Consider the following 15,671-nt stretch of genomic DNA (forward strand, 5'->3'; position numbering starts at 1 on the left):
GTTGTGGACCATTGATCAGAGGATTCCAAACCTCACAGTAGGTGTGTAATTCCCACAAACTGATGGCTACTTTTTACCCTATGATGCGGGAGAGGTCATCCCAGTCGACATCTTCTATGTCCTCAACATCTAGTTCATACAATCTGAAACAGAGAAGGACCTTGGGTCATTCATTTATGCACACACACAAAATTCAGACGTGCAAAACCATCCATAGGAAATAAGGATTCTTGGCTTTCCAGCTCCATCCATTTGCTACTTTACCTTGGGTTTCAGATGAAAACCCCTTGTCTAACTATTTATCCACCATACAGGAGCAGTGTAAATGACCTTCTCCCCAAGTTGAGCAATCTGACTTTTTTATAGTTTGAGCTAGACAGTTTTGCCTGCCAGTGCATAGTCTTTCTGATTCCCCAAAGAAATCTGTCTGGATATAGTGAATCCATTAGAATCATAGAGAATCATAGAATCATAGAGTTGGAAGAGACCACACGGGCCATCCAGTCCAACCCCCTGCCATGCAGGAAATCCAATCAAAGCATCCCCAATAGATGGCCATCTAGCCTCTGCTTAAAGACCTCCAAGGAAGGAAACTCCACTACACTCCGAGGAAGGAGTGTGTTCCACTGTCGAACAGCCCTTACTGTCAGGAAGTTCTTCCTAATGTTGAGGTGGAATCTCTTCCTGTAGCTTCCATCCATTGTTCCGGGTCCTGTTCTCTGGAGCAGCAGAAAACAAGCTTGCTCCCTCCTCAATATGACATCCTTTCAAATATTTAAACGGGGCTATCATATCACCTCTTAACCTTCTCTTCTCCAGGCTAAACATCCCCAGCTCCCTGAGTCGTTCCTCATAGGGCAAGGTTTCCAGACCTTTCACCATTTTAGTCGCCCTCCTTTGGACAGGCTCCAGTTTCTCAATGTCCTTTTTGAATTGTGGTGCCCAGAACTGGACACAATATTCCAGGTGGGGCCTGACCAGAGCAGAATACAGTGGCACTATTACTTCTCTTGATCTAGACACTATACTTTTATTGATGCAGCCTAAAATTGCATTGGCCTTTTTAGCTGCCGCATCGCACTGTTGACTCATGTTCAACTTATGGTCTACTTGGACTCCCAGATCCCTTTCACATGTAGTTTCATTCAGCCAGGTGTCCCCCATCCTATATCTGTGCATTTCATTTTTCTGCCCTAAGTGCAGTACCTTAACATTTCTCTGTGTTGAATTTCATTTTGTTAGCTTTGGCCCAGCTTTCTAGTCTTTATTTAGAGAACTCTGCAGCATGTACCTCCAGATTATTTCTTTTAAAAAAACTTTGTGTCTGTGTGCTTGAAGCCTTCAGTATCAACATCAGATGATAGGTAGCAGACTTTCCTAACCACTTGCAGTTGACAGAGTGAGAAGCAAAAGGAAATTAGATAGAGTTAGACGACAGACCCCCTGCCCCACTGCTATGGGGCTGGCACTATGATGGGCATGCCTGGGGGGAAGCACAGTGGCTCCAACCTTGACAGATCCGTACCTTTGCATAGTTGTTGTGGTATATTGAACTCAGGGCTGCTGCAGCCTTTGCAAAACTGAGTTGTTTTCACCTGTGTATTGTACAAAGAAAGATGGAATAGAATTCTCCCCCCACCCACCCATTATCACCTTTTGCACGTAAGCTGCCTTTCAAGAATTAATTGATTGAAATGTGACACATATGTCTTTAAAGTTGCTAAAAACCTGTCACCACCAGAGATCTCAATGTGGTGTTGTGCTGGGTTGTAACGTGGGGATGGGGATGTGGGTGAAGGAGTGTTTATATGAAAGGCAGAAGAGATCTTGGCACTGAGCGGAACAACAAAACTTGTCTTGGGAAGACACATAAGGGAGCCCAGGTCTTTATCCATCTTTAGATCTGCAGGAATCTTATGTTACCCTATTACTCATCTTCCACTCGGATGATGGAAAAGAGAAGCCCTATGGGTGGATGATTCAATTCACATCACCTTCAATCTTCCTGTTGAAAGATAGGTCGAACCTGAGGCTGACGTTACTTCAGTTAATTTAGGAGTCATACATAGAATCATAGAACCTTAGAGTTGGAAGGAAGTGCAAGGGCCATCTGGTTCAACTGCCTGACATGCAGGACTACAGCACTGCCAAGAAATGGCCATTCAGCCTCTGTTCAAAGACTTCCAAAGGAGAGTCTCCCCCTGTCCCCAAGGCATCCTATTCCACTCTCGAATAGCTCTGACAATCATGATGGTCTTCCCACTGTTTAGGTGGAATCACTTTTTTTGTAATTTGAATCCATTAGTTTGGGTCCTAATCACTGGAGCAGAAGAAAATAAGCTCACTTAATCTTCTACATGACATTCCTTTAGATATTTAGAGAAGACTATTATATCAGTTTTCAATCAGACTTGATATTATTGTTGATCGTAAATTACCATATATACTCGACTATAAGCCGACCTCATGTATAAGTCGAGGGCAGGATTTGGAGCCAAAATTATGGATTTTGAGATGACCCGTGGAGAAGTCGAGAGTAAAACTTAAGGGCATGTAACTAAGGATGTAAAGGATGATGCAAGGGAAAATGATGCCAAAGAACTTATAAAAGTATGGCTGGTATAAATGTTTGGGCTCATCCTAAAGACTGGATGGATGAGAGAATAGAGGGGATCCATTCTTCTTTTTGGTGCTTACAGGATGCACTAAGCTCTCCCCTTTTACCACTGTGTTCAGAGAAAGAGGATGACTCCTATAAGAGTTAAAGTACAGTACTTACATTGACCCATGGATATGACGAACCAGGTTTTTTGGGTCAATTTTTTGACTAACATTTCTAGATTTATACATGAGTATTTACAGTAAGCATGAGCCAGCAGCGATGCTGCAACAAAGAAGGCACACACTATTTTAGCCTGCATAAACAGAACCATAGTTTCCAAGTTAAGGGAAGCAATAATCTCACTATATTGTGTATTGGTCAAGCCTCATTTAGACTACTGTGTTCGGTTCTGGGTGGCCCATTTTAAAAAGGATATAGAAAAGTTGGAGTAATTTTAGAGAGGGGCTAAGAGGATAAGCAGTATGGAGAGAGAAAAACACAGACGGTTGAAAAACCTAGGCATATTAACTTTAATGAGGGGCCACATGAGTGCCCTCTTTAAATACCTCAAGGGCTTTCACAGGGGACAGGTTCGTTCTCTGCTGCTCGAAAGGGTCAATGGTTTGAAAATACAGGAGGGTGGATTTCACTTGAATTTAAGAAGGACCTTCTTGACACTAAGAGTGGTTTAGCAATGGAATCAATGACCTATATAGGTGGTGGGGTCTTTTTCTCTGGATGTCTTCAAGAAGCTGCAATTACCTGCTAGGGTTGCTCTAGCTCAAGTTCCCGTGTTGTGTGAGGGGAGCCTCTTCTAGAGTTGGAAGGGGCTCCCAAAGCCCTTGAGTCTATGGTTCTGGATGGATGGCCCTTGTGGTCTCTTCCAACTCTATGATTCTATGATTCTTATCCTAGGTACACATATACAGCTCCTTAAATTCATCCTCATAAGGCTTGGTTTCCAGACTGCTGATCATCTTGGTCTCCCTCCTCTGGACACATTCCAGCTTGTCAATATCCTTCTTGAACTGTGGTGCCCAGAACTGGACAGTGTATTCCAGATGAAGTTACCACATCACACTCTTGACTCATGTTTAGCCTGTGGTCTATTAAAGACCTCTAGATCCTTTTCCATAAGTACTGCTTTCAAGCCAGGTATCACCCATGGTATATATTTGTGGACTTTATTTTTCCTGCTCATTAACACAGGATTACAGATCCAAAAGCTTTTGGAGTAAGACAGAACTCCTCAATCACAGCATGTTCTATACATTTAAAAAGGAAGAGGGAAAAAAGTTATAGCCCTGATTTCATACCTTTCAATGACATTAATCTTGAACTTCAGGTTTTCAAGGCCATGATTCTTCATCATCCCATGGGACATCTTCCTGGTTACAATGTACAACCTTAAAAAACAGAAGGGGAGAATTTGGCTTTAGATCTAACTGTTCATTAACTTCCTTACATTATTGTGACACACTAGGCTCATCTACAAGCGAAGGGTGACAGAGGGGATGGTCGTTTCTGCTCAACTGCCCACCCTCTCTGACCTGACTCTCCCCCTGCAATTGACCCGAACATGACTGGGGCCAAGTTCACATTTGCCGGCACCTGGTTTTTCTCAAAAGATACGGGGAAAACTCTGCTTTCAAAAGCAAGGGGGATTTGCCCCTGAATGGGTGTGCAAAACTCAAATTCGGGTGTAGAAGAATCGGGACCAACATGAACTTCCCGCTTTTAATCCAGTTTCTGAAAAGGAGTAAAAGGTAGTCTGAATGGCCCCTGAGTAAGTCATTCTTGTCTTGTCCCAAGTGTAGTGAATCTGATGTGGAATTGGACAGGAGGGAAGAGACAGACAGACAGTGGAACTGGTTACTAAGGAGATAGGAAAGAATACATGGAACTGGGTAGTCAGGAGGATTATGGTGAGTAATTGGAAAGAGGGAAGAACAGGAAACAAGTGGCAGAGAGCAGAATAGCTGAAGCATTGTGTGTGTGTGTGTGTGTGTGAGAGAGAGAGAGAGAGAGAGAGAGAGAGAGCAAGAGCAAGAGGATACTGGCAATTTTAATGTTTCCTTTTAGGAACTGGTATTAAACTTTGTTATGAACTTGCAAATACTACTGAAAAATAAAAATACATATTCTAAGCAGTGCTTCTCCAGGTATCTGATGCAGGAGCCCAGCAGGATTTCCCCTGTATGCCTATGGGACAGGTACCATAGTTCTGCCTATTGACTACAACTATTTATTTCCTAGAAATTTGCTACAGATCAGCACTGGTCCATCACTTTGAGTAGCACTATTCTAAGTCACTAAAAATGGAAAGGCCTTAGTGGACTGCAATTTCTATCACCCCTGACAAATGGCCAGCTAGATCTGATGGGAGGTGGAGCTGAACATGTCTGAGGTAGACAGTCCTGAGATGGATGGAGCAACAGAGTGACCCTGAAAAATAGGCCTGGGAACCATGGGCCCTTTGGATAGTGCTGGAGGGCAACTTCCCTCATGCCTGACCACTGGCTAAGGATCTGAAACATGACGCAACCTTGCAGTCACAGGCTCCCCACTCTTGCTGGATTAAGTGGTTTGCTATGAGAGTGTTTTCACATCCCTAAAGTAATGGGAACAATCTTTTGAAGCACCTTGGCAAAAACATGCTCGCATACATCAGGCAACCATATTTCAAAGCTCAAGGCATCCAGCCACAGCAAACAAACAAGGGACAAAAGGCAGTAAGTCAGACATAACAAACCTAACAGTCTAACCCAAGCCGCTGTCAGTCTTACCACTTCCTTTTACATTGTTTCCATCTCCTGGTTCCCACTTTGGCTTCAACCTGAAACCATGGGATGCCCTTGTAGAGGTTTTCGCGAAGCAACATCGCTTGATCTGTATTCTTTGGCTTCTGGGTGGAGTCCAAGCCTTTAACTTTAGCCCACAGGATCTCCTTCAACGTGTCAAGCAATTTCTTGATCTCTTCTTTACTCCAAGCACCGGAGTTAAATTCTGACCATGTAAGAAGAAAAGGCATGACTGGCACTTGATATTTTAAGGTAGGGTTGAGCTGGCCATGGCTGGAAACAGAATGGAAGACTAGGAACACGTATAAATAACAACAAAGCAATCTTTCTATTTTTATCCCTACCACAATGGCTTTTGGAGGAGCCCTTAAAGAATTACTCCCACAGAGGCTTCTGGTTTAACCAACCTAGAAAAAGTTTTGGTCTCTTTTTTCAAGGAGAGGTTTATTACATCATTTTTTTTCATGGAATAATTCAAAGTAATCATTTCTTAGGGAACTTGTAGTCAAAAGGCTATATCCAATGAAATGAATGTGGCATGCAAAGTGAGGGATCATCCAAGCTAGACCCACACCCTGCTTCAAGCCTTCCAGGGGCCATCTGACCTAGGCAGACCTTCAGCCTGTTTCAGATCCACTCTTATTTCAGGGCTGGAGAACTGTGGTCTTCTAGATGCTTCTGAATGGCAAAGGCCTATTCAGCACTCCCAAAGACCTCCACCATCTGTTATGGGGTGCATCCACACCACAAAAATAGTCTACTTTGACACCACTTTGCCATGGCTCAATGCTGGGAATTGTAGTTTTGTGAAACATTTAGCCTTCTCTGTCAGAGAGCTCTGATACCACAACAAACTATAATTCCCAAAATGCCTTCACACTGAACCATGGCATTTAAGTCTTGATGGGTGGAATAATGTCCATGATGATCCTGTTATATGTGATTGTGTAACAACAGAAGAAGGGAATGTCTAAATACCTAAATAAAAATAAATGTCTTCCTTGCAGAAACGACCAATATATCAGGATATGAGCACACAGCAGAACACTTACAAGAAGTGGCAGCAAAAGCTATAACAACGTGCAAACAAAAATTCAAATGTCTAGTATGCAGTTTGGTCACAGACAATGCCGTAAATGTATCCAAGATGAGAAGAAATTTAGACGAGCATAAAGGGTATATAAAACTAATAACATATGGTTGCAGTGCTCATTTGTTGCACCTCCTAGTCAAAGACTTCAGTGTTCCAGTAATAAAGACTAATGTTGTTGAAATTGCTAAATACTTCCATAACAATCCTTTTGTAGCAGCAGCTCTGAAAAGATAGGGTGGAACCAAGCTAACACTCCCACAAGGTGCTAGATGGAACTCTATAATGGACTGTTTGGAGCAGTATATCAAGAACTGGCCTATTCTGATGACAGTCTGTAAACAAAATTGAGAGAAAACAGATGGCACAGTCACAGTCAAATCCTCAACAGTGGGCTTTAGAAAAATGTTGAAGATATGCAGAGCATCTTGAAACCCATTTCTGAAACTTTAAAGAAAATATATTTTATTGCTGGTGCTGTTGAAATTTGGGAGGAACTGAGTGAGCATTTAAAAACAGAACTACACACTGACAGAATGAAATCACAAGCATTAAAAAAAGGAATGAGACAAGCACCGCCTCCAGCTCACTTTCTTGCAAATACTGTCAATATCCAGTACCAGGGTCAAACCTTAAGTGCTGAGGAAAAGGATTTGGCTATGACATGGGTATCAAACAATCACCCACCTGTACTGTCAACTATAATAAGCTTCAGAACTAAAGGGGAACCATTTAAGAACTATGTGCCTTCTGATGATGTTTTTTAAAAAAATCACACCAGTTAACTGGTAGAAGTCACTTAAGCACTTGGATTTAGAGACTGTTGAAATAATGATTTCCCTTTTATCAGCAGTAGCTTCTTCTGCTAGCATAGAAAGAATATTCCCTTCCCTTGGACTCACTCATTCTAAATTGAGAAATTGTTTGGAACCTGAAAAAGCAGGAAAGCTTCTTTTTCTTTTCCAGATTATGAACAGAAAAAAGAGATAAAGATGACTGAGTTACAGGGGACAGTATTTTAAGCTTTTAATATGTGGACTGGGCTGATAGTCTAAGTTTTTATTTTTAAAATATAGTTTATCCACATCAATGAACAAACATGGATGTTTAAGCAAATATAGGTATATATAAGATATGTTACTGTTTTAGTTAAATTAAACTATTTAAATTGTTATCATTAAGGTAATGATTATTTTGCTCCTTCCAATGAAATACAGTAGAAAAATAATGTCATATATATATATATATATATATATATATATATATATGATCTGTTTGTAACAGTTATTCAAAAAATGAAACCTTCATCTGGTTGTAAATACTATTATATCAGAAAAAATGAGTTTTTGGTAACTCTGAGTTGTGTAAAACATCCCTCAAATTATACTTCCTGCCTACTGGAGCGATGAGGAGAGAGCAACCCATATCAGGATGTCACCGCCCTCACTGTCGAAAAAGAACTATGTTGCCCCAGAATTTTTACATCCTTTTTAGAACAGGGCACAAGACATCTTTGTTATGAGGAAGGAGCTAAATGCAAGAGTATAACTTACTAGATTTCATCTCGTCGTACTTCAGATGGAGCGAGTGGCTGCTTCGATTCATCAGCTCTGACATCTTTTTCCACTCATTGCCATGTAGGGATTGATACTTTTTGAGCTTTTCCTTTTCTTTATTAGAATACCTAGAATGAGATTGCCATGGTCATGAAGAGAAAGAATGTTTGACTTATAGTTTTCAGGGACTTCTGTTTCACCAGCAGATAGGCAGACACAGATGAACAAGGGTAAGGAAAAGAACCTTCAACCTTTCACAAAGAGACAGGGCTGGCGGCACCATGCCTGTTTCAAATGGATATCACAGAGCTCAGTGGCAAAAAGGGGGAAATAAACACTACAAGCAATAAAGAAAAGAAGAAAAACAAAAGGGAAATAAGAACAAACTAAGAATTATGAATGCAACAGTACAATGGCTTTTGTGGAAAGATGGACAGGTTGCTTATATGTAAACATATTTTTTTGAGTGGTCATCTGTGAATTCACACAAATGGGTTATTCTGCGCCTGCGCAGAGCCATTTAGAAACTTCTTAGATGAGAAGCATTTTGGCAGTAGCCCTGCCCACTCCCCAGCTGCCTTATTGGCCAGTTTCCCACCTAAACCCTCAGTTCTATGGATGTCAAACCAGCAGCCCAGGATTGAAGGAGAGGCAGGACACAATTGTGAGAAGAGGAGGGCAGGATTTGTGTGAATTCGCAGATGACCAAAGAAATACGGTTACAGGTAAGAAACCTGTCCTTCTTCTTCGTGGTCTCTGTGAGTCACACAAATGGGTCAGACTAACAAACTTTGGTCAGTGGAGGAGTGAGTGCCATGCCACACAAGAAAGGCACACTGCTCCCAAACAAAACCACTATTTGTGAAACCAAGCCCAAGGGCATGCAAACATGAGGACGAACAGTCCCGCTGATATGATAATTCTACAGAGTCGAGCAGAAAATACTGAAACATAGTGGAAACAGTCACCAATGCAGATGAAATATGCCCACTGGCAGAAAAAAATAGGCTTGCCAGCTAACTGTATGTTGCACAAACTGTAGGTAAGCCTTGATGGTCCATAGATAGCACAGGTTTGTTGGTAATGGAGGTTATGCCAAAGCTACCGAATAGGTAGGTGGAGTGAAAGCAAAGGAAGCTCACTACTATAAGTGGTTACTGGGAAATACCAAAAAAGAAGGTCTGGTATACAGACACTGTCTTATCTGAAAAGGTGAATTGAAGCCAACATGAAGGGCAATAGGTTTGCAACAATGTGAGGCTGCACAGATCGGGACATTGGTATCCAGGAAAGAGAGGCTTACAAAGCCCTCAAAACGTGAAGGTGTGTCATTCAAGGAATCTTGAAGGTAGAATAAGTGCAGTGACCTGATAAAGCCTCTTGAAGCCATGATTTGGAGATTAGCATTGACAGACATAGCTTAGAATGCTAAGTAGTCTAGGGCTAAATGTTCTCTTTAACAGAGTATAAAATAGACAATCTGTGCTCTGCAGTGAGATGGTTGGGAAATCCATCCATACAGAGAGAGCCTAATGACACTGAACTGGAGAAGAGCTGCAGCAACAATTTTTGGAACAGTGGTGGACATCAAGAGAGAAGGGATACTACCTCATCCAGACACAACAAATTTCTGACAAGAAGACGAGTGAGAAGATCGTAAGATTCAATATTTGTGACACACAAGACATGCTGTATCTGAGCATAATGTTCCAGACTATTAGCATGAAACATGCAGCTCTTGGTGAATATGTCAAAGAAAAATAACAGTGGCTGGTGTGATGCCAATAAGACTAGTCACAGCATTGTAAAAGTGAAGGGATGCCATACTGTCAGGTTGAAAGAAATCCCTGTGGGAACGGAATCCCATGATGTGACGTCTTGTAAAAATTGTATCAAGGAACTGAAGCAGTTGTTTGCCACCTGTTCCAGGGAAAAAAGTGGCATCAACAAGAACCCCTTGGAAGGGGCACGTGCATGGGAAAGAGACATGGATTCCCTACCATATATAGTGGCCCTTGGTAAAGAAGCACCAACTGCCTTAACTGACACTCATACCGAGAAGTAGCAAAACCTTTTCCCCATGAATGATGGTCTCTGAGCGATGGTATCAAAGTCCCCCCTCAGGGGAACAAGACAATCAGAACTGTGCTGGTACTGAGTGGATAATGGTAGTGTCTCTAGGTACAGAAGCAACAAACCAATTGATGAGTTTGATTGTACAGTCCTGAAGACTGTTCATATAGTGAAGGATTATCTGTACCAAGTGTGCACAGGTTGTGCCCCCAAGATTATGGAGGACAACTCGGAAGTCAGAATTGAATGTCTGCATTAAGTGACGTTTAGCTGTCCCTGGTTGTGGAGGACAATTTAAACAGTCAAGGGTATCTGTACATAATACCATGCGGCCCAAGTCCTCATAAAATTGAAACGTGCGAATGGTGATGTCCTCTCTCAGTATGGAATCAGCTATATAGGGATAGCTGTGATGTCGGGTCTCGATACAGAAGGAATATTCACACTGTATACCTGTCCAATGACAAGACTGAAGTCGGGCGGTCATCCAATCAGTTTGACCCCAGAGAGTCAGGTACTGGCAAAGATCATATACAGCTACAAGCCAATCAGTTTGATCCCGGATAGTCAGGGACCGACAAAGATCGAAGTCGATTAGCAAGTCAATCAGTTTAACCCTGGAGAGTCAGGGACTGACAAGGAGCACCGTAGGGCTGAGAAAGAGGGCCAATGATCACTCCAAGCCATATAATAAAGCCTTCTCAGAAGCACTGTGGCCCTTAGCCAGGCATGAGAGTAAGGCAAGCAGCCATGAAACAAATTCTTATCAGCAAAAAGAGCGGCTCTAGCCAAGCAAGGAAGCAAGATGAGTGGCCATTTTATAACTTTTCCTCAGAAATCAGAGGTACAAAGTGCGCCGCAAAGCAGGTTCCATTTTAAAAATTCTCCTCAGGAAATCCATTGTTCCGGGTCCTGTTCTCTGGACCAGCAGGAAACAAGCTTGCTCCCTCCTCAATATATCCCTTCAAATATTTAACCAGGGCTATCATATCACTTCTTAACCTTCTCTTCTCCAGGCTAAACATCCCCAGCTCCCTAAGTCTTTCCTCATAGGGCATGGTTTCCAGGCCCGTCACCATTTTAATCACCCTCCTTTGGACAGGCTCCAGTTTCTCAATGTCATTTTAGAATTGTTGTGCCCAGAACTGGACACAGTATTCCAGGTGGGGCCTGACCAGAGCAGAATACAGTGGCACTGTTACTTCTCTTGATCTAGACACTATACTTTTATTGATGCAGCCTAAAATTGCATTGGCCTTTTTAGCTGCCGCATCGCACTGTTCACTCATGTTCAATTTGTGGTCTACTTGGACTCCCAGATCCCTTTGACATGTAGTCTCATTCAGCCAGGTGTCCCCCATCCTATATCTGTGCATTTCATTTTTCCGCCCTAAGTGCAGTTACCTTGTCTAACCCACCTTGCCAAGTGCGAAGGTGAGGCAAGCCACCATTAAAACAAACTTTACCTCAGAATTTAAATTTATATTTACGTTTGCAATTCTCTAAGGAATCGCAGCACTTCTTTTAAAATATGAGTAATGATGTTAAAAAATTAGCACCAAAACCCAGCTTGATCCTGTCAAATAGAATTTTAAGGTCTGACAGGAAAATGAGTCTCTGAAGAGTTCCTAGATGCTTATGCTGTGGCGGATAAAAGGAACCGAGGGTTTAGGCGGGAAACTGGCCAATAGGCAGTGAGGGAATGAGTGGGACTACCACCAAAACACTTCCAATAGCTTCCAGAATGTTCTGGTCGGTCCTGGGCAGGTGCAGAATAACCCATCTGTGTGATTCGCAGAGACCATGAAGAAAAAGAAAACCACTATAATGACCAATGCAGAGAAATAGAAGACAACAACAAAAAGGGAAAAATAAGAGATCTATTTCGTAAGATCCAGGAAATCAAAGGAAAGTTCAAACCAAGGACTGGGACACTCTATGACAAAAAATATTCAAGAGCTAAAAAGTGAGATGGAAACTGCAATAAGAGAAATAGCGAAAAACAAATCACCAGAAACAGATGATATTCCAATTGAACTGCTGCAATCCACATTGACAGAGTCAACTCTAGTGCTAACCAACATGTCAACAGATATGAAAAACAAAACGATGGCCAACAGATTGGAAGTGGTCAATATATGTCCACATCCACAAAAAAGGAGACACAAGAGATTGCAGCAAGTATAGGACCATGGCACATCTCCCATGAAAGCAAAATCATGCTCAAAATTCTACAACATGGACTCCAATCATACATGGAGAAATCCCAGAGGTTCAAGCGGGGTTCAGGAAAGGAAGAGGCACTAATGACCACATTGCATATATAAGGTGGCTAATGGAGTGCACCAGGGAATTCCAAAAGAAAATCAGCATGTGCTGTATAGACTATACCAAAGCCTTTGATTGCATAGATCATGAAAGGCTATGGAATGCCCTTAAAGACGTGGGATCGCCAACACATCTGATAGTCCAGATGCAGAATCTGTACTCAGGACAAGAGGCTACTGTCAGAACAGAAAACAGAGAAAACAGAATGGTTCCCAACTGGCAAAGGGGTCAGACCATGGTTGTATCCTTTCACCCTATCTGTTCAACTTGTATGCAGAAGATATTATAAGAAAAGAAGGCTTGGACACAGATGAATGAGGAGTGAAAATAGGAGGAAGGAATATCAACAATCTACGATATGCAAATGACACCACAGTACTAGCAGAAAACCTCACAGACCTGGTACACCTACTAAGGAAGATCAAAGAAAAAAGAGCAAAGAAAAAATTATTTTCCACCAAGGTAAGTTCAACCTGGACAATGAAGCAATAGAAATAGTAAAAGAATTCCCATACCTGGGATCAAACATTGATAGAAATGGAGATTGCAGTCAGGAAATCAGAAGAAGATTAAGGGGAGGGTGGCTATGAGAGAACTAGAAAAGTTTCTAAAATGCAAAGATATACAACTCAGCACGAAAGTTAGAATCATACAAACCATGCTATTCCCTATTACCATGTATGGACGTGAGAGCTGGACAGTTAAGAAAGAAGATAGGAAGACAATCCATTCATTTGAGATGTGGTGCTGGAGAAGAATGCTGAAGATTCTATGGACAGCCAAAAGGACAAACAAATGGATCCTAGAACAGATCAAGTCAGAAATCTCCCTTGAAGCCAAGATGACCAAAGTGAGGCTGTCATACTTTGGACACATCATGAGAAGGGAAGACTCATTGGAAAAGACTACAATGCTGGTAAACGTGGAGGGAAGTAGGAAGAGAGGAAGGCCACATGCTAGATTGATGGATTCTATTAAGGAGGTCACGGGTATGGGGTTGCAGGAATTACCATATTTTCCGGCGTATAAGGCAATTGGGCGTATAAGACGACCCCCAAGTCGCATGCAGGCAGTGGCCTGGCCTCCTATAGGCCGAATTAAGGGGGTCTGCAGCCCACATGTGCCGGCTTGAGGGGGCCTCTGTGGAGGCCTGGAAGGTGGGTGTCAGAAGTGGCAATAGGGCCTCCCACAGTCTGGCACGCTGTGGAAGCCGCTGGAGGAGTGGAGTATCCCAGGCGGCAGCGGCAAGGCATAAGGGGCCGACTCTTTCCCTCGGCCTGACCATCCCTCTCCCACCGGACCGGCTCTGGAGCTGCTTCTCCGCTGCCTTTTCCAGCAATGGCGGGGAGAGAGAGCCCGGCTGCAGTGCCTGCTGGGATAGGAACCCGCGAGGAACCCGTAGACAAAGAGGTGACTACACCATTCGCCTATCTCTGTGCTGGCCGCCAAACATAACCTGGCATATAAGATGGGGGTAAAAAGTTGTCTTATATGTCGGAAAATATGGTAAACAGAGCAGTGGAAGACAGAGGGTCTTGGAGATGTCTCATCCATAGTGTTACCATGAGTTGAGATTGACTTGAGAGCAAGAACAAAATAAATTAACAGGCAAAGGAGGCCACCATGGTGCTGGGACTACAAGCCGCAACCCAGCCTTACAACTGTTCTTCCTCTTACTTTCCATTATAATTCCGAGGGTCAAACATTTTCTTTGCTCGGTAATAGACAAGTCTCCAAGGTCGTGGAATTCCTTCAGCTGTGGGAGACAGAAACAATGCACGTGTTAAATCTATATCTGGTATCAACACAATTCAGATCATCTAGAGAAGTTAAAAAATAAATGCATTGAAGAAGCAGCTTGGCAGAAAACAAGATGGCACACCACAAACCTATGGTAAACTCAGTGTTTCCGTTAAAATACTGTATATTTTTTAATGGTATGTCATAGAATCATAGAATCATAGAATCGTAGAGTTGGAAGAGACCACTAGGGCCATCCAGTCCAACCCCCTGCCATGAAGGAAATCCAAATCAAAGCATCCCTGACAGATGGCCATCCAGCCTCTGTTTAAAGACCTCCAAGGAAGGAGACTCTATCACCTTCCGAGGAAGTGCATTCCACTGTCGAACAGCCCTTACTGTCAGGAAGTTTCTCCTAATGTTGAGGTGGAATCTCTTTTCCTGTAGCTTGCATCCATTGTTCCGGGTCCTGTTCTCTGCAGCAGCAGAAAACAAGCTTGCTCCCTCCTCAATATGACATCCTTTCAAATATTTAAACAGGGCTATCATATCACCTCTTAACCTTCTTTTCTCCAGGCTAAACATCCCCAGCTCCCTAAGTCGTTCCTCATAGGGCATGGTTTCCAGACCCTTCACCATTTTTGTCGCCCTCCTCTGGACACGCTCCAGTTTCTCAATGTCCTTTCTGAATTGTGGCGCCCAGAACTGGACACAATATTCTAGGTGGGGCCTGACCAAAGCAGAATACAATGGCACTATTACTTCTCTTGATCTAGACACTATACTTCTATTGATGCAGCCTAAAATAGCATTGACCTTTTTAGCTGCCGCATCACACTGTTCACTCATGTTCAACTTGTGGTCTACTTGGACTCCTAGATCCCTTTCACACGTAGTTTCATTCAGCCAGTTGTCACCCATCCTATATCTGTGCATTTTATTTTTCCGCCCTAAGTGCAATACCTTACATTTCTCTGTGTTGAATTTCATTTTGTTAGCTTTGGCCCAGCTTTCTAGTCTATTCAGGTCATTTTGAATCTTGATCCTGTCCTCTGGGGTATTAGCTATTCCCCCTAATTTGGTGTCATCTGCAAATTTGATAAGTATGCTCCCAATTCTGTCATCCAGGTCATTGATAAAGATGTTGAATAGCACTGGGCCCAGGACAGAGCCCTGTGGGACCCCACAGGGCTCCTACTGGAATGCAAGTAGAAAGGTATTTAGAGTAGCCAAGTAAAGAAAGACTGAAAATCAACAAACACAAAACAATTTTTTTCTCTCCAGAAGAGCCAATTAAATTATGTATTTTGAGTCTTCTCGTTAAAAAATAGGAATTTTGAAGATTTTTAAATTTCTCACCAAGTGGCAAAAAAATGGCTAATGGCTCTTATACATTACTTTATTTCAGTGCCTAAGGTATACTTTTAATTATGTCTTTACTTGAATAAAGGAAAGTATTGACCTAATATATGTGTGCTATT

The 15,671-nt window shown here is 42.4% G+C and overlaps 1 protein-coding gene across 4 annotated transcripts in view; it reads right to left on the bottom strand.

Moving 5' to 3' along the window:
• The window catches only part of LOC149320337 (transcription termination factor 1-like), a 65,171-nt gene that overhangs the window by 26,579 nt on the left and 22,921 nt on the right, over window positions 1-15,671 (bottom strand). For all 4 annotated transcript variants that reach the window (XR_016278392.1, XR_016278398.1, XM_089500864.1 and 1 more), the window contains 5 exons: window positions 14,128-14,206; window positions 8,047-8,177; window positions 5,389-5,608; window positions 3,919-4,008; window positions 78-143 (listed from right to left, as the gene is read on the bottom strand). Coding sequence is in view for 2 of the 4 variants with exons in the window: in XM_089500864.1 (XP_089356990.1) it covers window positions 78-143; window positions 3,919-4,008; window positions 5,389-5,608; window positions 8,047-8,177; window positions 14,128-14,206 (586 nt within the window). In the remaining 2 variants the exon portion in view is untranslated. The remainder of the gene's footprint in view (window positions 1-77; window positions 144-3,918; window positions 4,009-5,388; window positions 5,609-8,046; window positions 8,178-14,127; window positions 14,207-15,671) is intronic.

Source organism: Sceloporus occidentalis, unplaced genomic scaffold (genome assembly GCF_023333645.1).
Source record: "Sceloporus occidentalis isolate IW3139 unplaced genomic scaffold, rSceOcc1.0.p SCAF_1, whole genome shotgun sequence".
Classification (NCBI taxonomy): Eukaryota; Metazoa; Chordata; class Lepidosauria; order Squamata; family Phrynosomatidae; genus Sceloporus; species Sceloporus occidentalis.